This window comes from Mesoplodon densirostris, chromosome 9 (genome assembly GCF_025265405.1).
Source record: "Mesoplodon densirostris isolate mMesDen1 chromosome 9, mMesDen1 primary haplotype, whole genome shotgun sequence".
Taxonomy (NCBI): domain Eukaryota; kingdom Metazoa; phylum Chordata; class Mammalia; order Artiodactyla; family Ziphiidae; genus Mesoplodon; species Mesoplodon densirostris.
This window is the reverse complement of record NC_082669.1, coordinates 13815535-13839980: the sequence shown is the minus strand read 5'-3', so window position 1 is coordinate 13839980 and position 24446 is coordinate 13815535. Positions and strand designations below refer to the sequence as shown.

Here is a 24446-nt window from a genome sequence, read left to right as displayed (position 1 = left end):
TTCCACATTTTTGCATCCCAAGTAATTATCAGAATGCATAGCACATACAGGAATTCACTAAATATTTGCTGAACTGAACTGAGAACCATTCCCTCTACTATAATGTGTGGAATGCTACAGAAATATGTTTGCATTTTACTTTAAATCATATCATGATTAAAAAATAAACACAGTATTTTTGACTATTTAATAAGCAGTGGATTTCAACATTTTCTTTTCTTTTCTGATGAGAGAAATTATCATCCCTAAAAAGCCTAATAAAATTATATAGTTAGAAGCATGCTTAAAAAAAAATTCTGTTGTGCCCTTGCCCAACTCTCCTGACTTAGTGCCAACATCATGGTTATTACAGACTCATCCTATTCATACTGTGTTACAATTACTTGTTTATATATCCAAAGCCCCTCCTGGATGTAAACTCCTCAAGAGCCTGGTCCTTGTCATATCCACCTTTGTAGTCCTGCTGGACAGCAATGACTGAAAGGAAGGAGGTTAACAACTGTTTGCTGAATGAATAAATAGAAGAATAAATAGGAGACAGTGAATAGAATAAAATCCTAGGTCCTTCTCTTCCTATTAGGACTGTTCTGTGATTATCTTAAGTGCAGAAAATCTGCTAAATTCTAAATGAAGCTTTGACTTTGTTGCCGAGTAGGCTCACTTAGACTGTGTGAGTGTGGCAAACTAGGAAAATGAGGGAGAAGGAAAAACACATTATTGTGCAAACCTTTTGATTTTATTTTGTCTTTTAAGTTTACACTGAAAGAAGTCTTTTCTAGTTTTGAAACACAGAATAGTGGATTGGGCAAGAGAAAAAAATAACTGGGTTTTTTATTATGAAAAGAAGTGGGTTTGTTACCTGACCAAGGAGGTGAAAGACTTATATGCTGAGAACTATAAAACATTAATAAGGGAAACTGAAGATTACTCAAAGAAATGGAAAGATATCCCATGCTCTTGGATTGGAAGGATTAATATTGTTAAAATGGCCATACTATCCAAAGCAATCTACAGATTTATTACAATCCCTATCAAATTACCCAGGACATTTTTCACAGAACTAGAACAAATAATCCTAAAACTCATATGGAACCATAAAAGACCCAGAATTGCCAAAGCAATCCTGAAGAAAAAGAAGAAAGCAGGAGGCCTAACCCTCCCGGACTTCAGACAATACTACAAACCTACAGCAAGCAAAACAGCATGGTACTGGCACAAAAATAGACATATGAATCAATGGAATAGAATAGAGAGTAAAGAAATAAACCCACACACCTACAGTCAATTAATCTTCAACAAAGGAGGCAAGAATATAAAATGGAAAAAAAGACAGTCTCTTCAGCAAGTGGTGCTGGGAAGGTTGGACAGCCACATGTAAACCAATGAAGTTAGAACACACCCTCTCACCATGCACAAAAATAAACTCAAAATGGCTTAAGGACTTAAATATAAGACACTACATCATAAAACTCCTAAAAGAGATCATAGGCAAAACATTCTCTGACATAAATTGTTAGGTCAGTCTCCCAAGGTAATAGAATTAAAAACAAAAATAAACATATGGGACCTAATTAAACTTACAAGCTTTTGCACAGCAAAGGAAACCATAAACAAAACAAAGACAACCTACAGAATGGGAGAAAATATTTGCAACCAAAGCAACTGACAAGTGTTTAATTTCATACAACTCAACAACAAAAAAACAAACAGTCCAATGAAAAAATGAGCAGAAGACCTAAAGAGACATTTCTCCAAAGAAGACATACAGAGAGCCAAAGAGGCACATGAAAAGATACTCAATATTGCTAATTATTAGGGAAATGCAAATCAAAACTACAACGAGGTACCACCTCACACAGGTCAGAATGGCCATCATTAAAGACTGTACAAATAACAAATGCTGGAGAGGGTGTGGAGAAAAGGAAACCCTCCTACACTGTTGGTGGGAATGTAAGTTGGTGCAACCACTGTGGAAAACAGTATGGAGGTTCCTCAGAAAACTAAAAACAGAATTACCATATGATCCAGCAATCCCACTCCTGGGCATATATCCAGACAAAACTATAATTCAAAAAGATACATGCACCCCTCTGTTGACAGCAGCACTATTCACAATAGCCAAGACATGGAAACAACCTAAATGTCCATCGACAGATGAATGGATAAAGAAGATGTGGTGTGTGTGTGTGTGTGTATATATATATATATATATATATATATGTATGTATATATATATATATATATATATATATATATATATAGAACAGAATACTACTCAGCTACAAAAAGGAACAAAATAATGCCATTTCCAGCAACATGGATGCAACTAGAGATCATCATACTAAGTGAAGTAAGTCAGAAAGAGAAAGACACATACCATATGATATCACTTATATGTGTAATCTAAAATATGACACAAATGAACCTATCTATGAAACAGAATCACAGACATAGAGAACAGACTGGTGGTTGCCAAGGGGGCAGGGGGTTGGCGGAGGGATGCAGTGGGAGGTTGGGGTTAGCAGATGTAAGCTTTTATGTATAGAATGGAAAAGCAGCAAGGTCCTACTGTATAACACAGAGAACTATATTCAGTATCCTATGATAAATGATAATGGAAAAGAATATAAAAAAGAATATACATATATATATATATGTATGTATAATGGAATCACTTTGCTGTACAGCAGAAATTAACACAGCATTGTAAATCAACTATACTTCAATAAAAAATATTGTTACAAGAAAAGAAGAAATGGGTTTGTTAAATATTTCACTGAAGTTCAAAAGCATTGGGGATCCTTTTCCCTCTACTAAGTTGGTATTAAATCCACAACTTCCTCGTATTCTAATTGTAGGTGATAGGATGATTTTTAATTGAGTCATTTGATGTTTTTTGGTGATTTTTGGCAACATGAAAGTGTGGCTGCTTAGTAAAATCTCACCAGATGAACAGCAGAGTTAGATACTCTCTAACTTGCAGAAAATTATGTACACATGATTTTTACAACAGTAGCATTTGAAAAATGTGGTTAGTTAGTTTTGCAACTTTACTCAACTTTCAAGGAAATGTAACATCTATTAAATATATTATTGCTCACTAGTGACTGGCAGTGACAAATATACTCATTAGGTGACCTTGAAAAGTTGTTATTTCTATAGGAACCATTTAATAAACAGTCATTTTTAAAGTGAAAAATGTCAGATGAAGACCTCAATTTTATGTTGTTTCTTCATACACAAACCACTTCCAAAACCACAGAGTAACAACTTGTAAATATATGGAGCATACAAATGGCATAATTTTTCCTCAAAAGTAATTCTCTAATTTCTGTATCTTCTTAGGACCCATTGACTTTAGTAAGTTAACATCATAAATTATATCAGTGTTGGGAAAAGTGTGAAATGGTGATATATAGTTATTACACTTTGTAATTTTCCAAGGCATTTCAAAAACAGTACTCCAAAATTCTTAAATCAGTATTTGATTATTATTTAAATACGATCAAATTTGACTTCTTCTTTATTTCCCAGACAAGGAAAATAGTATTTATAAATTATGGGACTAATTCCAAGTCATGGACCAGGTAGGAGAATTTAAAATCAGACTACAAAATCAGACTTAGTTCATTACTTTTTTCTCTGTCTCTGTGCACCTTTCATATTTTATATTTTCTTGCCCTTAACAATTTGCCTCTGCATTTCCATGTTAAATGAATTTTGATTATAATTTGATAGATATCCAAGTAACTGCATATGAAAATTCATTCATAAGGACTAGAGAAAAAAACCTTATATATTAAAACATTGTATGGGGATATATAAAGATGAATACCATTAACATTTTTTCTACGAGATGAGCGTGCATATTTAAATATAACTAACCTGGGCAATTCAGCATGAGAATACTATAAGATTAATACAGATTTAAAAAATATCAATAGCTGAACATAAGCAAGAAAAGTATGAAATGTTAATCACATCCCTGAGAGGGGACTCCAGAAATAAATTAGAAAAGTGTCAATCTCAAGGGTGCACTGAATCCAGCAAATAGAAGGGGAAGTCAGAAAAATGAGACAAAAATGGTATTTAAAGTTGTTTCCAGACATACTTCAATATGATTATTATTAAATTTAGGGGAGACATAATCTGTGGTTGTCCTAAAGTGAAGTGACCTTTGACCTTCAAATTAAAAACACAGAAAGAAGCTCCTCATATTTGCCTTAGGAAAGAAGTTGCAAAACGATTTTCTAAAGTATTAAGGAACTTACCTGTTTCCATTTTTCCGTCCTGTGCTGCAGGCCCATCGGGAATCACGCTTTTCACCTGCAGAAACTCATCAGGCTCATCTCCACCAATGATGGTAAATCCAAACCCCATGTTGCTCTTTTTTAGTGTGGTGCTGAGAAATGTTCCCTTCAACTGGGATGCATCCCGGGTAAAGAGCGGTTTTTCTACATTGGCCGATGGAAGTTAAAAAAGAAAAAGCACAGTTAGGGCATGTTCTTACATGGGGAAAAGCCAGCCACTGAGCAGCAATCCCAGGGGTAACTGTGGGGTTAATTATAGTAAATGCAAGCAGGTGTGACTTCAGGAGCACACCTCTAAGCACTTCCCACAAACGCAGAGCAGCCCCAAGCATGCAGGGAAAGGTGAAGAGCTGCTTGGTTTGGAGAGAGATTTTTTTGTCATCATTGTTTCCGTTCACTAAATTCACCTTCTTGTGCTTAAAAAGGGCTGAATCAACAGGTAAAGATAAAGCAGAGCGTAAAACCATCCAGACACATCTGGATACATGTCTCTTGCTCTGAAAAGGTCCCGGTAGGAGGTATGTGTGAGTGGCCGGCGCTGCCCCAAACCTTGAAGGGATAGGACTAGAAAACCAAAATGGACTATGTTGTTTCCAAAAAAATAGGACCAGTGGAATATTAGCACCTCTTCAAATGTCTAAATTGTTTAGAAAGAATGCCTGGATGTGGGACTGAGTTAGCTTTTGCTTATATTATGAGATGCTATAAAGATAACCAGATAAATCCATTTCTACTGACCTGAGAGTGTTTAGTATACTCTAAAATGTGAGCAAAAGGCAAGCCAATATCTTTAGATATAATTATGAATGTAAAGGTCACACATTTTGTAATAATATGTTGACATGTTCAAATCATATACCTAAATAATCTGAACAGAACTTGAACCCACTCATAGAGGTTTAACTAGTAATTTGTTATTTAACATGCTTTTTCAGCTATGATCGGTAATAAGTATATTCCTACATATATTAAATGCTTTAAAGATAATAGTCATACTAGGAATTAGAATTAATGTCTGCTTTAAATGTTATCACTGTCAAGTATTTTATATATATTTTTTAGTTGTTCCATTTTGGGTGATATGATTTGATATTTAAAACAGCCAAACTGTACACGGTGACTTAGTTAAGTATTCTGTTTGCTGTTGTTCCATTTTAGGTGATGTGTAATGGACAAACTATAAAGTCATGAGTCATTACATTGGAATTTTACTTTGTCTATTTACATATCTCATATATCTTTGTGAAAAAGACAGGGCACTTCTTTAAAATATAAATAAAAAACACACACATAATCTTGTCACCTCCGTTTCCTTTACGAAAGTAAAGTTTCCAATTTGGAGAGAAGTTCAGCGGTGAGACCTTTACGTTCACCCTTCTTGTGCTGTAGTGATACAGTGTGAAATCAACCGTAGGCATATCTAGACTTCCCGACTACCAGAGCCTCCTTCGTGCTTTCACACGTGAGTGTGGGCCCACTAAGATGTGAAAAGTTCATGCAGCATCTCATCCCCGTACGTGGCTCCAGGGTGAAGTGAGGTGCAGCAAGCAACCCAGGACATACCGATGCACCCGGGCCTCCAGGCAAGGTGGCGCCCATAGTAAGACAGGTCACTCACGCTGCGCGACCGCTCCTGGGCAGCGCGGGGGCAGGCGGGTTTGGGCCTAGGTACTGTCGATGAGGAGCTGTCTACTGTCACAGAGGAGAACAAGCCTCATTCTCATGCTTGATCATTTGAGGACAAACTTATGAGTCTCTATGAATCTCTGCAGTTTACGGTACCACCGTCATACCCGTTCAGCTCTACCTGGCAACGTGCTGTACATTCCTATAAGGTGCTACCCGAGGCGTTACCTTCACTCGTGAATGCTAAATGCATGAGTTTAGAGACAGAGCAAACACCCAGCTAGAGCTAATTGAGGGGTCTGGGGAAAGCAAATCAATGACATGAAATGGTCCAAGATAAAGGCCTATTTGGAGAGCAGGCAGTTCGATAGACAGTCTTTCCCTCTGAAACACTGCGTGTTGACAGGTACTAACCTCGGAAACCTGGGGCCTGCAGGGGCTTTGTTCCAAGTTCTGTGTGGGGCATGTTATGCTGCTGTAGCTTCCTTTTTGCTTCCAGGACAGGGTTTTCAAACTGTGTTCTTCTATTTATGTGGCTGAAAAATAAAATTTCAAATTAGGATAACAGTGGGGCAAAGTCATTTAAGAGAACATATGAATAGCTCTAGCTGAATACCCCACCAGCACGCAGTCAGGCCTCTGCTGGGGCTGGCCTGTGTACGGTATGCATTTCCCTGACAAGAGCAGAGTTCTCAATGGCTCTATCATACGGTATTGTGTTTAAGTTATGCATGATTCAGCCAAAAGAACTAGGATGTGAACTTGGCTTTCTGGTCTACCGTGTTAGTTTGAGACGAGTTTGGTGCATTCAAATAAATGGCCAACAAATGAAATTTATACCAAATGGTGCTGAAGAAAAAAGTATTTGTAAAGTGTTTCTAAGCTTTGTAAAGTCCCAATATCCAACAAGATAAGTATAAGGTCAATTCACTGATGCTTTACTCTTAGAGCAACTGAAGTCCACATTTTAGAATCAGACTTGGATTAAAGGACTGTGCGGAAACATTCCTAAGGATATTTAGGAGTTGTGGAATACCTGTAGGATGACTGATACTGAGATCAGTCAAAAGCAGAGTATTTACATTCTCCCTAGTGAGACAATGAGCTTCTAGATATCAGACACAGAGCATCTTTAAGCAAGTGTGGATCAGCTAAACCAAGGGCTTAGAGTTTAAGGATTCCTTATAGTATTCTTACAGTGTGATGCATTCCTGTATAAAGTTTAGAGTTCCTTGTCCATGGAGAGGGTGGGGACGACAACCCTGCCTAGCAGCATTGTCAAGTAGCTCTTTCTCTACGTATACATGCCGCATTAGAGGGGTGGCATGTACACTGATTTTGGTTCTTTGTATAAACAAAAATAGGATTATTGTATGAGAGCATGAAGAGGCAAGAGGGCTTAGAAGAGGAATGAACAATCACTCAGTACTTAACTCTGTGCCAGGTACTATATACACATTTCCTCAGTCAAGTCCCATGGCAACAGTCTTGAATTCTAATTATCCCCATTTTAAAGGTGATGAGACTGACACACAAGAGGTCAAATGACTTGCTCTAAGTCACATGCCTAGAAGTGAAAACGCTGGGAATGGACCACATCTGTCTCTAAAATTCATCCTTTACCTACCTACCTTCTCTTTTCAATGTATGATTTCACACTGACGAGTGTACACATACTTAATGGGCACGCGCGCGCACACAATCCTCTTATTTTAGGTCTATAAATACAGGTTAAGAAAAGGAAGGAGGTAAAAGAAACAAAATCTCAACAGCCAATTTTCTGTTAGTATAAGTCAGATATTTCCTGGTGAGACAGAAAAGCCATTGTCAGAAACACAATAAAACGACTGCAGTATCTAGTTACTTCCTCATGAGGTCGGGGCAGGGGAGCTGCTGCCTGCCACACAGGCTCTGGAGTCACTTAGTCCTGGATTCAAAATCCAGCTCTGCCGCTTGATTTGCTGTGTGACCCTGCACAAGTTATTGAGTCTGAACCTCAGTGTCTGCGTCTCTAAGATGGGCACAGTATTGGCTTCCTCCTGGGCGGTTGTGAGGATTCAATGAAAGAATGAATATTGGCCCAGGGTTTCAAGCATAGACATGCTCAGTAACTAGCAGCAGCTGTTATCATCATGGCCACCACCATCATCATCTATTCATCACTGACACTGTCCTCATTTTGAGTCCAGAGAGGAGGCTTTACCGGGGGGAGGGTCTTTAAAAGCACCAGAACCTCTCGCTAATATTGCCGCTGGTATAGGTTAGCATGCTATTTAGGAAGGGGGTGCTTATAACGATGTTCTTTGGTAATGGAACTCACTGGTATGGGGCTCAAAGTAAATGTGTCCTACGTAAGATTATTTTCCCATTGGAAGTAAAAGCTACTGTACTGCTCTTGTCACCAAGGAGTCACCATGATCTGTGGTGTGCAGTGAATTACAGTATGAGCTTTCAAAGCTTCCTTAACTCCATAAACTCTGACAGCACCCCTCTATTTCAGGAGGGGCGGATTTGAAGCCCCTATTCCCTTTTCTCCATTGTCTCTTACTAACCTCCTTTGAAATCTTCCTATTACCTAAAGAAATATTCTTCCTGACTGCCCTTACTCATCTCCATATCTTCTCCTTTGGCTGCATCACCACATGCACCTTTTGCTTTGGATACACTCGGAGCCACTCAAATCAGCAACACCCTATCAAGCCTCTTCTCTTTTCCCATGAGACTCAGAGCATTCGTGGTGTAGCAGCTGAAGCAAGACAGCCTGGGTTTGAGGTGGCATCTTAGGCAAATTACTAAACTCTCTGAGCATCAATATCCTCATCTGTAAAATGGGGACATTAATATCTACTTCTTGGAGTTGCTGTGAAGATAAGAGAAATAATGTTTGCAAAGTACAGATATACAGGGAGGACCCCGCACTTGTAAGGTATAGTTGTTCTTTATTTTCAAAGTATAGTTATCCTCTATTACTATTATTTATAAGTGCTATTGCTGTTATTGTCATTATTATTACAGTGTTTTCTCCATCTGTTCCACAACTCCTTCTCCAACCTCACCCAGCAACATTCTCTGCCTGTGTTGTGCTCCTCCCCTTGGCTGTCACAAAACCTTCAACAGACCTCTGTCACCACAGTTCATTTATTTTCTTACACCCTGCCTCATAGTCAAGAGAATCGGAGGCCCTTTTAAAGAACAACCACAAGGAAAAGTAAACAAAATCCAGGGTGAAGTTAGTTGAGTCTAGGTGGAAGATCAATAGACAAAATTAATAATATAGGATCCTGTTTGTTTACTAGAGTTATGTTGCAAATTAGCTTTGAGCTTTCAAGCTGCTAATTCAGCAAGAAAGAGAAACCAGTTCTATTCTTCACAGTATTTAAGATAAACTCGAGACAGCTGTTCTGAAGGACATAGTATTCCTGTTACTCTCTTGAGATCATTCTTTCCAGGCCTTGGATAAAGGTGTTTCTGTGATGTAGTATACAACAACCTCCTAGATGATAATGACACAATAATGAATTTAGTAACCTTATCATACTGTGTTTTAATAATTGATTTTCGTGTTTATTTCCTTCTCTAGACTGTGCACACCTGTATACAGGATCCAGGTGTTATTCAACTTTGTATACTAAGCACGGGACATAGTGAGAGATAATAATTTTTTTGTTAAATGATGAATATGTGTTTTAAAACTTTTGTCTACAAATATATGTTACTAATTTTGAGAAATCAGAAACAGTTCTGAGTATCATTTCCTATCTGTTCCTGTTTCTGTTTTTCTAGGTCGTTGTTCATCATATGCATAACTTTATCCTTAGAAAACACATTACAAGAACTTTCTGGGGTAGATTTACTATACAGTTGGGTTCTTCCAACTTGCTAGCTGCATATAATTACTTCCTTAGAAAAGTCATAGCCACTTGCTTTATGGAAACTATGTTGACAAGATTCCATTCACCATCAAAGTGAAGTTCTACATTTCACAGAGAATGAAAATACCAATGAACTTGTCTGGTATGACTTGTACCTGACAAAGAGTGGAAGCTGGGATGGCTTTAGTGTCCTGAGCTAATTGCTACAGAACATTTGCCTTGTCACAAATAAAGTCATTCATTTAGATTTTAAAATGCTCCCAAGCTTTAAAAGACCTATTACAAAGAAATATGATTGTTGCTGAATAGAGAAGCCTTGTCTTCCTTGTGCTTCCAATAAGAATAGTTTGAAGTCCTTTTAGCAAGGATTTGGAGGACTTACAATGTGTAAAAGGATGTGAATGACAAATGTCATCCTCTTCCTCATTGTTTAGGCTCTGTGAGAGAATTATTAGCTAGTTCATCCAGCTCTGTACTGAACAGGAGCCTGGGAAGCTACCAAGAGTTCTTATTCTTTAGTTCAATCTAGTTTATTATCATATTTTAGTAATAGAATTTTTAGATGTTAAGAGCTAAGGGGGTAAGAGACATATTCTGAGGAGGGTAGATCCCAGCAACCCCATTTCCTTTTACAAAAAAGAAAGACTACTGATATGAGATCCTTCCATGTGGGAATGGCAAAGGGAACAGGTTATTCAAGGATGACATTCCATCACCTTCTCTCTTTGCCAGTACAGTCACTCATTTGCAGCTTAACTCCTCCCTCCCCTTTTCTTTATGGAATGGAATGGAAACTTAAGATAAGTTCGCATGTGGCAGTACTTTGTAGCTCTGGATGGACCTGAAGAACTTAAAAAGCAAACAAAAACAGAGAGGACTCAGGACCACCCTAACTCAACTGAGCCACAATCTCCAAATGGGGTATGGGCATTGATATTTTTTTAAAAAAGCTTCCCAGATAACTCTGTAGTGCAGCGAGGGTTGCAATCCCCTAAGTTAGAAGCTGAGAAGGTGTGAGAAGGTAGTTGAATAAGGACTTTCTTGCCTTATTCAACTGGAAGTCACTTTTTCTGTGCAGGGCCCTGGGGAATACTAGGAAATGCTCTTTTGCTCTAGAAGAGAGGACACGTGCCAACAAAAGGGTGAGACATTCACAGAGGGAAGGAAATCTTTGCAGCTGACGGATGATATGCTGCCAAGGGTAGTCCCAGCTCAGAGTCCTGTGTGGCTGCCACCTCCTTCACCGTGGGGAAGCCATGGAAGAAACAGGGGGAAAGTCGTACATCCTGAGCCCATCAGTACACACAGGACAGGTCTGCTGGGTGAGGAAGGCCATCATCTGACCCTCACCACCAGTGCTCCCTCCATATTCCAGCTTGTTAGCTCTCCACCTTGCTTCTCCTGGGTTTTTGGAGAGGGGCACTTTTACTGCATAGTCACAAATGACACCTTTTGTACCCACTCGTCACTATCACATCATCTTGACCTCAGTTGACAGATTAGAAATGGATCTTTGGCTCAGTGTGAGAGACGAAGACAGCAACTTTCGAGTGGAGATGGTACCATGAGTAAAATGTTTCCAAGATGATCAAGGGGCTACACTAATTACTCCAATGCATGAGGTAGCCAGTGCTCAATAAATATTTGTTGAATAAATGCCTGGAGGGAGGCAGGCATGTAGGAAAGGTCATAGCTCTTGCTGTTTTCCAGTTTAACTCTCCCATAAAATACATGTTGTGACAGAACTTATGGTGAAGCTTAGGGCCAACTTATGTGCTATAACCAATCTGCATTTGGGTAATGATCCATGGAATGCTTCAAAACAGAGAATCTTTCAAGACTTTCTCGTGATAGTGAAAAAGTCATCCCACTTCGGTGATGAAAGATTTGGATCTGCTGTCTTGTGTTATAACAGAAATGTGCTCAAATGGCAAAGCGCTACATTAGGGACAAAATATGGGAGCACCAGAAGGCAGCTACTCAGCACTGGGTGTGGGAAGGTTGGCTTGGGGTTTGGGGTTGCAGCTCAGTATGTCATCCCTTCTATGCAAACCTGCTCCTTTTGGGGCTTCCCAAAATCTATTTTACTGGGAGCATATATTTTTTTAAGGAGAGAATAATTCCTGAATGGAATCACAGTATGAATTTCCAGGTTGCTTGGAATTCCATAGGTTTTGCTTGACCCTAATTCTGACTCCCATACTTCTGGATGGTCAGGAAAGTGTGTGTTGCTTCCTCACATATGAACCCCTAAACTGTAGCTACACTGGTGGCCAAACACACACACTGCCCCCTCCCTGTCTGTATTTTTATTCATTTAAATACAAGCTTTGAGAAGACCCCATAAAGTTTTCTCTACTATCCAGTTGAGATAGATGGAATAAAAACTTCCTCTTGCTTCAGAAACTAAGAGAAGATAATAACTCTACAGGGATCTTCTGGGGCCAACCCTCTCGATAGAAGGCAGGACACTGTGTTAAGAGCTTGGTCACTGCAGTCACATTGCCGGCATTCACATCCAAGCCCCACCACATCCTAGGCATATGATCTTTCGCACATTATTTACCCTCCCTGTGCTTCAGAATTTTTCATCTATAAAGCTGGGATAAAAGTAAGACCACCGTAACCTCACCTCTCTTTCGGCCGGTACGGCAGCAGAGGTTCGGACGGTCCCGGGCCTGTGGCCGCTTGGCCTCCGACGGCTGGGGCACAGGGCAGGAGCGTGTGGCTGCCCTGAGTCTAGTGAGGCTGGTGCCGCCGCCGGGCCGGCTCCGAGGCTCCCGGTCCCTGAACGCGTGGAGGTCAGCGGCCTGGTCTGGCCTCCGCCACGTTGTCGGTTTTAATTTTTGTTCAGGTGAAAGATGGACGCTTGAAGCATAGACTGCTGCTAGCTGACTACTTACTATATGGGAGCGGAAAGATGACCTAAGGATGTCCTCGGTGAGGAACTTGACAACTTGATCTTCGGGAGTTGCTTAGAGTATTTAAAATTTCCAGGATTGCTAAAAAAAAATACTGCTTTTGGATAGTCCATAAATGTACATCTAAAACAGTGGGGCTATAAATAAAATAATTTAATGTGCAAAAAAAATAGGGCTTCCCTGGTGGCGCAGTGGTTGGGAGTCCGCCTGCCGATGCAGGGGACACGGGTTCGTGCCCCGGTCCGGGAAGATCCCACATGCTGCGAAGCGGCTAGGCCCGTGAGCCATGGCCGCTGAGCCTGCGTGTCCGGAGCCTGTGCTCCGCAACGGGAGAGGCCACAACAGTGAGAGGCCGGCGTACCGCAAAATAAATAAATAAATAAATAAATAAAAGTAAGACCACCTCATAAAGTTGTTGCACATATTAAATAAATTAAAATGAGTAAATCACTTAACACCAGTGCCTAGATGTAAGTACTCAATAAATGCTACTGTGATTCATCAGATATTTGTTTCTCAAATGGTCTTTGCTAGGCACTTTGGTAGTGTGGGTGCAGGTAGGGGCAAAGATCAATCAGACACACAGTCTAGCAGGGGAGATAAAACAGAAACAAAAAAAAAAACTATAAAATAGGCTTTCCATACTATGACGTATGCCTTACAGTGCTTTGAAAATCTAGAAATTTTAAAAGTACTAGATGAAAGACTGATTTTTTTTTTTTTTTTTTTTTTTGCGGTATGCGGGCCTCTCACTGTTGTGGCCTCCCCCGTTGCGGAGCACAGGCTCCGGACGCGCAGGCTCCGGACGCGCAGGCTCAGCGGCCATGGCTCACGGGCCCAGCCGCTCCGCGGCATATGGGATCCTCCCAGACCGGGGCACGAACCCGTATCCCCTGCATCGGCAGGCGGACTCTCAACCACTTGCGCCACCAGGGAGGCCCAAGACTGATGTTTTAAATCTACTTTATTTTTAAAAAACGAGCTTTGGATAAATGGAAGAATTAAATCTGTTTTACTTGGAGCAGTTTCTAAAAACAGACTAATTGAATCCTGCCTCTTGAAAGATTTCTTCCCAATTCTAACACTTAAGTGACAAGTTTCTTTCTATAAATGTCCATTCATTATTCCCTACTGTACCTGGGGGAAATGTGAACTTGCTTTATGAATGAGGGTGGGAAGACCGAGTCACGTGTTACTTCCTCTTGCTCTTTCTGGACATGAAGGTGTCTGATCCGGGGACATAGTGTCCAAGTGGGAGGTGGAACCACGGCCAGCTGAGAAGAGTATGTTTATCTTCGTGCTGAAACTCTCACAGCTAAGGAGTCTGTCGTCCATTCCCCACCAGGCAGAGCTTCCCACATGTGGATATATTTTCAGATAAATGAGCTCTCTTCCCTTCCCTAGTAGTAGTGGCAAGTTATTTAGTCGGCATTGATTTGTAATGTGTATTTTATGTGTATCTTATGTAGAAGGGGGATTCATCGCTTAGCTATTACTATTGACCAATTACTTGGAAAACTTGATATTTTACTCTCAGCAGAAATGACACTGTGTACTGTCAATCATGCCATGAAGCCCCCAGGACCTGCAAGATACATAGACTCGTTTTTTAAAATTTCAGAGCCAGTAGGCATGCATTTAAAAATGTTTTTTATCCATCCCTTCCCATTCCCATAAAACACCTCTTAAATTTTATTGCTGGGTGCAGGAGGAGGTTATTGTTCTCAAAGGTAACAAGAGATTGAGCAAAAGTAATGAGTTATAAACTTGGGGAATAGAGCTTAGCTTGAAGGAGACTAAAAGACGACACTATTTCAACATCTTTCAGTATTAAGAGACAAGACTAGATCAATTCTCCTCCACTGGTGTCTGCCAACCCCGACTCACTGGCTTTAGTCCTTTAAGTCTCATGTACACTTTCATGAATGTATCAGTGTGCTAGGCACTGGGAACACGAAAATGAATACAACACAACCCCTTCACCAAGGGGGCTCATACTCCAATGGGGCAGACATAAAAGTTGGATGACCAACCACCCCAGGTTTGTCTAGGACTAAAGCATTTCCCAGGGTGCAGGACTTCCTTTTCTTTTTTTTTTTTTTCTTTTTTTTTTTTTTTGCTGTACGCGGGCCTCTCACTGCTGTGGCCTCTCCCGTTGCGGAGCACAGGCTCCGGACACACAGGCCCCGCGGCCATGGCTCGCGGGCCCAGCCGCTCCGCGGCACGTGGGATCCTCTGGGATCGGGGCACGAACCCGTGTCCCCTGCATCGGCAGGCGGACCCCCAACCACTGCGCCACCAGGGAAGCCCAGGACTTCCTTTTCTAAAACCTGGACTGTCCTGGGTAAATTGGGCTGAGTTGGTCACTCTATAAGCGGTCAGAAAATTTGTATTCACAAAGTGGGGACTCCAAAGAAGAAAAGACAACTTAGTCTGATGGTTCAGGGAAGCTTCACAAAGGAAGTGGCACTTAAGCAGATTCTAAGAGGATAGATGTATTTTGCCAGATGGAGAAGGAGGCATTTTAGGAAGAGAATAGTGGATTCAAAGGTGTTTGGGAATATCCATCCTGCTTAGCCAGAGTAGGGGGCTCGTGAATACACACATGCGTATGTTTGCATGTGGGTGGTGCCGTGAGAGCAGGAGGCATGGGGGAGAGGATGAACTTCAAGATGGGGAGGATACTTCCAAGCCATGGGATGAGGTTTTGTTTCATTTCAAGTTTCCCTACTTCCATTATGGCTTTAGTCTAATGGCTGGCCATAACTTGGAAAGTCTCCATCCTGGAGGATGTGCCTTATTCCTGAACTTGGGGGGATTACAAAATGAGTTTTGCCATATTAACCACATAGGAAAAGTTGCAGTGCTCCCTAGAATTCTCAGTCATTTCAGCATCATTTAGTCGTTACCTCCAATGTACTAGTTATTGTACTTACCCGGTATTATGAGGATGGACAAGATGCTCTCTGACTGTGAAGAATCACATTACCCAGGGAACTAGACCTTACAATGTGCTGGGAAGGGTGAGAATAATCTGACTTGTAATATACTGTATGTTGAACTGGATTGCAATTTATTAATAACTTAGGTATGAGTTGTTAAAATATGAAGTCACAATATAGCCTAAGTCTACTGAACTCCAAAAAATATGACTCAGTATTAAAAACCTGTGCATACACATCACTCATATATAATGTTAGACATACACAGCCATGGGTACAGGAATACTTTGGGCCTGACATCAAGGTGAGTCAGAGAATTACCAAGCACTCTCAAAACAGTGAGGCATCATGAAGGCGACATCACTGATGTCTAGGATTATCCAGGAAGGAGGGAGTCAGGGAAAGAGTCCCAGTGAGAGGAGACGGACACGACTGGGAACAAGACTGTGAGATTTTGAAAGTCAACATGACAGGAAGATAATTCCAACTTTATATAATAGCAAACCTCCCCAGATTTCCAAGTCTAATATTCAGAGTGAGAAAAAGATTAAAAAAATATTATTCTTGACTACTGAGTCTCTAACACTGTTAAGACCAGAGAAAAATAAAACACATAGCTATTCCTTTCATATGTTAGAAAGTAATGCAGGAAGAATTAGAAAACAAAGCAAAATTAAAAGTACTTTTGATGAGTCTCAGGGAGAAAAAGATCTTTTGCCAGATACCTAGAATCTGCAGAGAACCTTTCAATACCTTGCCATTAATAAGTGGCCATGGGGCCTGACTGGGCAGGAGCCTGTCATTCTGAGAAGATAAGGACCCTGGGAAGATAAGAAAGGCATGGAAGAGAAGTCCTGGGAAGAGAGGATAAATGTTCAGCAGAACCAAAAGCAAAGAAAGGTGGCAGTAGGTTGCTTCACTGTTGTGTTTGATAGATTGCTTTTTGGGGAAAACTATTGTTGCAGAGTTTTATATAATTAACACACGATGTCTAAAATTATGCCATTACGAGAAGAGCAAAGTTCTGAGATGACAGTTTCATGTATCTGTAACAGGGGGATGTATTTTTATGTAACTTGTTTGTTCCTTTGCACAATACACATGGAGGGTTGGTGAATTTAGGCTCCCATGTAGGCCGAGCTTGTAGTTTCCATTCTAAAGCTGCAAATAAAGAAGATGAAAGGTGTGACGTTGGATATTTCACGAGAACGTTCTGTCTTGCACGCTTCTAAAGTTACTTGGTTGCCGTTCAGATTTAAATTCTATTTAACAGATGCCACATTTGTGGAAAGAAATAGTTGTTTGACAAATGAATGTCGGCCTTGTAAACAAAAGACAGAATAATGGGAGAACGGTGGGTAGTAGCGAGAGATGGGAAATAATACTCGTTGAGGAAATACTATATGCCAAACCGTCAGGTAAATATGTTCCTTGCTGTTAATTCAGCAGCTCCTCAGAGAGGGTAAACAATTTTCTGCAGTTCTCAGAGTAAGAAGCAGATTCGTGAATCAAACCCACCTCTGCGTAGTGCCAACTCCAACAACATTGATTTAGGTGATTCTGAGACAAATATACATTTACTTTTCAATGATACTCCTTATGTATATGTAGGCTTGGGCTATCTTTAATGATCTGTGACTACTTCAGCCAGGTGATTCTCAATTATCGGTGTTATTTGTGAAACTGGAAGCTTTCACAGCATTGTAAATTACATGCTGGTTTTTGGAAGATAAAACCGTGAACATATAGCACATTATTTTGATTATTAAATGATTTTTCTAAAGAACCCAATGATTATGTGCATAGAAATAGGGGCTGAATATGTATTATAAGAAAACATGTATGTGTGTTTATGTTTTGCATATTGTAAAAAGTGAGCAATGAAACGATAATGAGAATATGGGCAGGAAGCCAGGAGACCGGCTCTGGGTGACCTAGTTTTCAAACTAGAAGAGTCTCCTCCAAGGGTTGCCTTTTAGCCTCACTTAGGGCTAATCCTAACTCTGCTTTTCTTGAACTTTGCCCTTACCAACTCTGGAAATTGAACATGGGCCACTGTCTCTGGCAATCATGATAATGATAATAAGAGTCTGCCCTCATATTTATGAGTGAGGTTAGAGCTGTATGTAAGTGAGAATGGGGGTAGTCAATAAAAACAACTACGTATGTTTTGTCTTGTCTCAAACCTTGAAAAGGACAGGTTAGGTCCTGCTGAAGTCCAGTGATACAATAAGAAATGAAAACATGGTACTTACTCCATCACTTACAGGAATTCCTTATGTGGTAACAAGGGGGAACCTCGAGTGCAGGTAAGACCCTCCCCTTGACGCTCACATAAGAGTTCCCTGTAAATGGTGGATTAGGCCATGAGCAGTAACAGAGGTGAGGGGAGCCACCCGCACTCTGGTTTCCTCAATCTCACACGGACCTCTTGGGCTTCACCAGAGTGAAAGCCATTTACAATGAGTCTCAGTGATCATTCTCTGTTATTTTTAAGATCAAACCAGCATTTGAAGTTTAAACCACATTTGAAGATTAAGTCTACCTCTCACTACCTTTGTAAAGTTCCCCTAATATCTCTGAACTGCAATGGCCTCATCTGTAAATATCCTATTCACCTCACAGGACTGTTCAGAAGAGAAATATGTGAAAGTGTTTAAAGATGAAGCACTGTATAGATTTTAATATTATCTTGTTGTACTGAGAGTATGGGAGTCAAGTGTAACTTAAATATGGACAGCATCAGGTCTCCTAATTCCTGTCCTGGGCTGCAACTCTATTTCTACCACCTACGAGCTTGATGGTCTGGCTTCTTTAAGTTTCTCTGTCTGTAAAACATGTATAATAGTATCTAACATACAGTGCTGTGGTAATGACTAAATGAATTATGTGAAATGCTTAATACATACCAAGTGCTTAGGAGACGGTAGCTATTAATATGACTTTTCTGGGTTGACTGACAGTTATTAACTATTTATATATTAAGTCAATGCCCCCAACTAACTTACTGAGTAATATTATAGAAAAAAGAAAGATAATAATTCTTATCATTTTATCTATCTGAAAATATATTCATATGTTTTATGATGCCCAATTAAAACTGGAGAAAGTGAAGTAAGAATAAAATGAGGGGACTTTGTCAACCTCTGTATATGAATGTTGTGCTTAGTGGAAATTTGAACTGAGCTCTTTTCATTATGACAGACTCAATAAATGGTACTTAATAAGCTTTCAGAAACCACACACCTAATGGTGAGGACTTTCTTCTGGACTACATTAATGCAAAATTAATTTTATTGGTTTATCAAAGCAAATAGTCTCTTTTTGCTTAGAGTAGATCCAGTTAAGCTCAGCCACAGAACATAATTTTTTTCTTGATAATTTAAAAGTTCATCTTACTTAGCTAGATTGAACATATGAAAGTTGATAATAAAAAAATGTGTGATCCGTCCATTTTTACTACACAATTAGCTGTCTATTATAACATATTTTCATCTAAAGTCATCTGTTAAACACTAGTAATAAATAATGTTTAACAATGTCACCTTGTACTATAAAAAAAGGAAAACAATATCCTTTCAAATGTATTCAGCTTTGACAGTGGTGAGACAAATATAGTTCTTACCTGACTTTTTGTTTATAACCTAATCTTTATCTTTCTGACTTTTATTTAATGATAATCAGCCTCATATCTGTAGATATCAAATACACTTCTATTTGTAAGGAGGTTCTTTTATAATAATCCACCATTTTTGGAAGTCTTCTTTCTTCGACACTCACATGATGGGATTGTTAAAATCATTAAAATAAAATTTAAAAATGGTAATATATGTTAGTGTCTAGCCAAATAACAAGTAGAAATGGAAATAAAAGGCTTTTACATTTTAAGCACTCTTTGATCAGCACGCATAATGAGAAAATAACGAGGCTTATTTAACACAGGAAAATGGCTGGTGGAGCCTGAACCAAGATGGCAGAGTAGAAGGACATGCTCTCACTCCTTCTTGCGAGAACACCAGAATCACAAATAGCTGCTGGACAATCATCGACAGGAAGACACTGGAACTCACCAAAAAAGATACCCCACATCCAAAGACAAAGGAGAAGCCACAATGAGACAGTAGGAGGGGCGCAATCACAGCAAAATCGAATCCCATAACTGCTGTTTGGGTGACTCACAGACTGGAGAACACTTATATCACAGAAGTCCACACACTGGAGTGAAGGTTCTGAGCCCCACGTCAGGCTTCCCAACCTGGGGGTCTAGCAGCAGGAGGAGGAATTCCTAGAGAATCAGACTTTGATGACTAGTGAGAATTGATTGCAGAACTTCGACAGGACTGGGGGAAACAGACTCCACTCTTGGAGGGCACACACAAAGTAGTGTGCGCACTGGGACCCGGGGAAGGATCAGTGACCCCAGGGGAGAACGAAGCAGACCTACCTGCTAGTGTTGGAAGGACTCCTGTAGAGGCAGGGGGGTGGCTGTGGCTCACCACGGGGACAAGCACACTGGCAGCAGAAGTTCTGGGAAGTACTCCTTGGCTTGAGCCCTCCCAGAGTCCACAATTAGCCCCACAAAAGAGCCCAGGTAGGCTCCAGTGTTGGGTTGCCTCAGGCCAAACAACTAACAGGGAGGAAACCCAGCCCCACCCATCAGCAGTCAAGTGGATTAAAGTTTTACTGAGCTCTGCCCACCAGAGCAACAGTCAGCTCTACCCACCACCAGCCCCTCCTATTAGGAAACCTGCACCATCCTCTTAGATAGACTCATCCACCAGAGGGCAGACAGCAGAAGCAAGAAGAACTACAATCCTGCAGCCTGTGGAACAAAAACCAAATTCACAGAAAGATAGACAAGATGAAAAGGCAGAGGGCTATGTAACAGATGAAGGAACAAGATAAAACCCCAGAAAAACAACTAAATGAAGTGGAGATAGGCAAACATCCAGAAAAATAATTCAGAATAAAGATAGGGAAGATGATCCAGGACCCTGGAAAAAGAATGGAGGCAAAGATCGAGAAGATGCCAGAAATGTTTAACAAAGACGTAGAAGAATTAAAGAACAAACAAACAGAGATGAACAATACAATAACTGAAATGAACACTACACTAGATGGAATCAATAGCAGAATAACTGAGGCAGAAGAACAGATAAGTGACCTGGAAAACAGAATGGTGGAATTCACTGCTGCAGAACAGAATAAAGAAAAAAGAATGAAAGGAAATGAAGACAGTCTAAGAGGCCTCTGGGACGACATTAAACACAACAACATTCACATTATAGGGGTCCCAGAAGGAGCAGAGAGAGAGAAAGGACCCAAGAAAATATTTGAAGAGATTATAGTCAAAAACTTCCCTAACATGGGAAAGGAAATAGCCACCCAAGTCCAGGAAGCGCAGTGAGCCCCATACAGGATAAACCCAAGGAGAAGCATGCCGAGACATATAGTAATCAAATTGGCAAAAATTAAAGGCAAAGAAAAATTACTGAAAGCAGCAAGGGAAAAATGACAAAAAAACATACAAGGGAACTCCCATAAGGTAAACAGCTGATTTCTCAGCAGAAACTTTACAAGCCAGAAGGGAGTAGCATGATATACTTAAAGTGATGAAAGGGAGAACCTACAACCAAGATTAATCTACCCTGCAAGGATCTCATTCAGATTCGATGGAGAAATCAAATGCTTTACAGACAAGCAAAAGCTAAGAGAATTCAGCACTACCAAACCAGCTCTACTACAAATGCTAAAGGAACTTTTCTAAGTGGGAAACAGAAGAGAAAAAAAGGACCTGCAAAAACAAAACCAAAACAATTAAGGAAATGGTCGTAGGAACATACATATTGATAATTACCTTAAACGTGAATGGATTAAATGCTCCAACCAAAAGACACAGGCTTGCTGAATGGATACAAAAACAAGACCCATATATATGCTGTCTACAAGAGACCCACTTCAGACCTAGGGACACATACAGACTGAAAGTGAGGGGATGGAAAAAGATATTCCATGCCAATGGAAATCAAAAGAAAGCTGGAGTAGCTATACTCATATCAGATAAAATAGACTTTAAAATAAAGAATGTTACAAGAGACAAGCAAGGACACTACATAATGACTGAGGGATCAATCCAAGAAGAAGATATAACAATTATAAATATATACACACCCAACATAGGAGCACCTCAATACATAAGGAAACTGCTAACAGCTATAAAAGAGGAAATCAACAGTAACAAATAATAGGAGGGACTTTAACATCTCACTGACACCAATGGACAGATCATCCAAAATGAAAATAAATAAAAAGAAGCTTTAAATGACACAATAGACCAGACAGATTTAACTGATATTTATAGGACATTCCATCCAAAAACAGCAGATTATACTTTCTTCGCAAGTGCACACGGAACATTCTCCAGGATAGGTCACATCTTGGATCACAAATCAAGCCTCAGTAAATTTAAGAAAACTGAAATCATATCAAGCATCTTTTCTGACCACAACGCTATGAGATTAGAAATGAATTACAGGGGAAAAAACGTAAAAAACACAAACACATGGAGGCTAAACACTACGTTACTAAATAACCAAGAGATCACTGAAGAAATCAAAGAGGAAATCAAAAATTACCTAGAGACAAATGACAATGAAAACACGACGAACCAAAACCTACGGGGTGCAGCAAAAGCAGTTCTAAGAGGGAAGTGTATAGCTATACAAGCCTACCTCAAGAAACAAGAAACATCTCAAATAAATAATCTAACCTTTCACCTAAAGGAACTAGAAAAAGAAGAACAAACAAAACCCAAACTTAGCAGAATGAAAGAAATCATAAAGATCAGAGCAGAAATAAATGAAATAGAAACAAAGAAAACAATAGCAAAGATCAATAAAACTAAAAGCTGGTTATTTGAGGAGATAAACAAAATTGATAAACCATTAGCAAGACTCATCAAGAAACGAGGGAGAAGACAAAAATCAATAAAGTTAGAAGTGAAAAAGGAGAAGTTACAACAGACACTGCAGAAATACAAAGCATCCTAAGAGACTACTACCAGCAACTCTATGCCAATAAAAGAGACAACCTGGAAGAAATGGACAAATTCTTAGAAAGGTATAACCATCTAAGACTGAACCAGGAAGAAACAGAAAATATGAACAGACCAATCACAAGGAATGAAGTTGAAACTGTGATTAAAAATCTTCCGACAAACTAAAGTCCAAGACCAGATGGCTTCACAGGTGAATACTATCAAACATTTAGAGAAGAGCTAACACCTATCCTTCTCAAAGTCTTCCAAAAAATTGCAGAGGAAGGAAGACTCCCAAACTCATTCTATGAGGCCACCATCACCCTGATACCAAAACCAGACAAAGATACTACAAAAAAAGAAAATTACAGACCAATATCATTGATGAATATAGATGCAAAAATCCTCAACAAAATACTAGCAAACAGAATCCAATAACACATTAAAAGGATCACACACCATGATCAAGTAGGATTTATCCCAGGGATGCAAGGATTCTTCAATATATGCAAATCAATCAATGTGATAAACCATATTAACAAATTAAAGGAGAAAAACCATATGATCATCTCAATAGATGCAGAAAAAGCTTTTGACAAAATTCAACACCCATTTATGATAAAAACTCTCCAGAAAGTGGGCATAGAGGGAACCTTCCTCAACATAATAAAGGCCATATATGACAAACCCACAGCAAACATCATTCTCAATGGGGAAAAACTGAAAGCATTTCCTCTAAGATCAGGAAGAAGACAAGGATGTCCACTGTCACAGCTATTATTCAACATAGTTTTGGAAGTCCTAGCCATGGTAATCAGAGAAGAAAAGGAAATACAATTTGGAAAAGAAGAAATAAAACTGTCACTGTTTACAGATGACCTGATACTATACATAGAGAATCCTAAAGATGCCATCAGAAAACTACTAGAGCTAATCAATGAATCTGGTAAAGTTTCAGGATACAAACAATGCACAGAAATCTCCTGCATTCCTATACACTAATGATGAAAAATCTGAAAGAGAAATTAAGGAAACACTCCCATTTACCATGGCAACAAAAAGAATAAAATACCTAAGAATAAACCTACCTAGGGAGACAAAAGACCTGTATGCAGAAAACTATAAGACACTGATGAAAGAAATTAAAGATGATACGAACAGATGGAGAGATATACCATGTTCTTGGATTGGAAGAATCAATATTATGAAAATGACTATACTACCCAAAGCAATCTACAGATTCAATGCAATTCCTATCAAATTATCAATGGCATTTTTTATGGAACTAGAATAAAAAATCTTAAAATTTGTATGGAGACACAAAAGACCCTGAATAGCCAAAGCAGTCTTCAGGGATAAAAACGGAGCTTGAGGAATCAGACTCCCTGGCTTCAGACTATACTGCAAAGCTACAGTAATCAAGACAATATGGTACTGGCACAAAAACAGAAACACAGATTAATGGAACAAGATAGAAAGCCCAGAGGTAAACCCACACAACTATGGTCAACTAATTTATGACAAAGGAGGCAAGGATATACAATGGAGAAAAGACAGTCTCTTCAACAAGTGGTGCTGGGAAAACTGGACAGCTACATGTAAAAGAATGAAATTAGAACACTCCTTAACATCATAAACAAAAATAAACTCCAAATGGATTCGAGACCTAAATGTAAGACCGGACACTATAAAATTCTTAGAGGAAAACATAGGAAGAACACTCTTTGACATAAATCACA

The 24446-nt window shown here is 39.5% G+C and overlaps 1 protein-coding gene across 1 annotated transcript in view; it reads right to left on the bottom strand.

The window, feature by feature from the left end:
- MAGI2 (membrane associated guanylate kinase, WW and PDZ domain containing 2) overlaps positions 1-24446 on the bottom strand; it is a 1346582-nt gene that overhangs the window by 315495 nt on the left and 1006641 nt on the right. The window contains exons 8-9 of the mRNA XM_060107590.1: positions 6351-6472; positions 4272-4454 (exon numbers count right to left, since the gene is read on the bottom strand). Coding sequence (XP_059963573.1) covers positions 4272-4454; positions 6351-6472 — 305 coding nt within the window. The remainder of the gene's footprint in view (positions 1-4271; positions 4455-6350; positions 6473-24446) is intronic.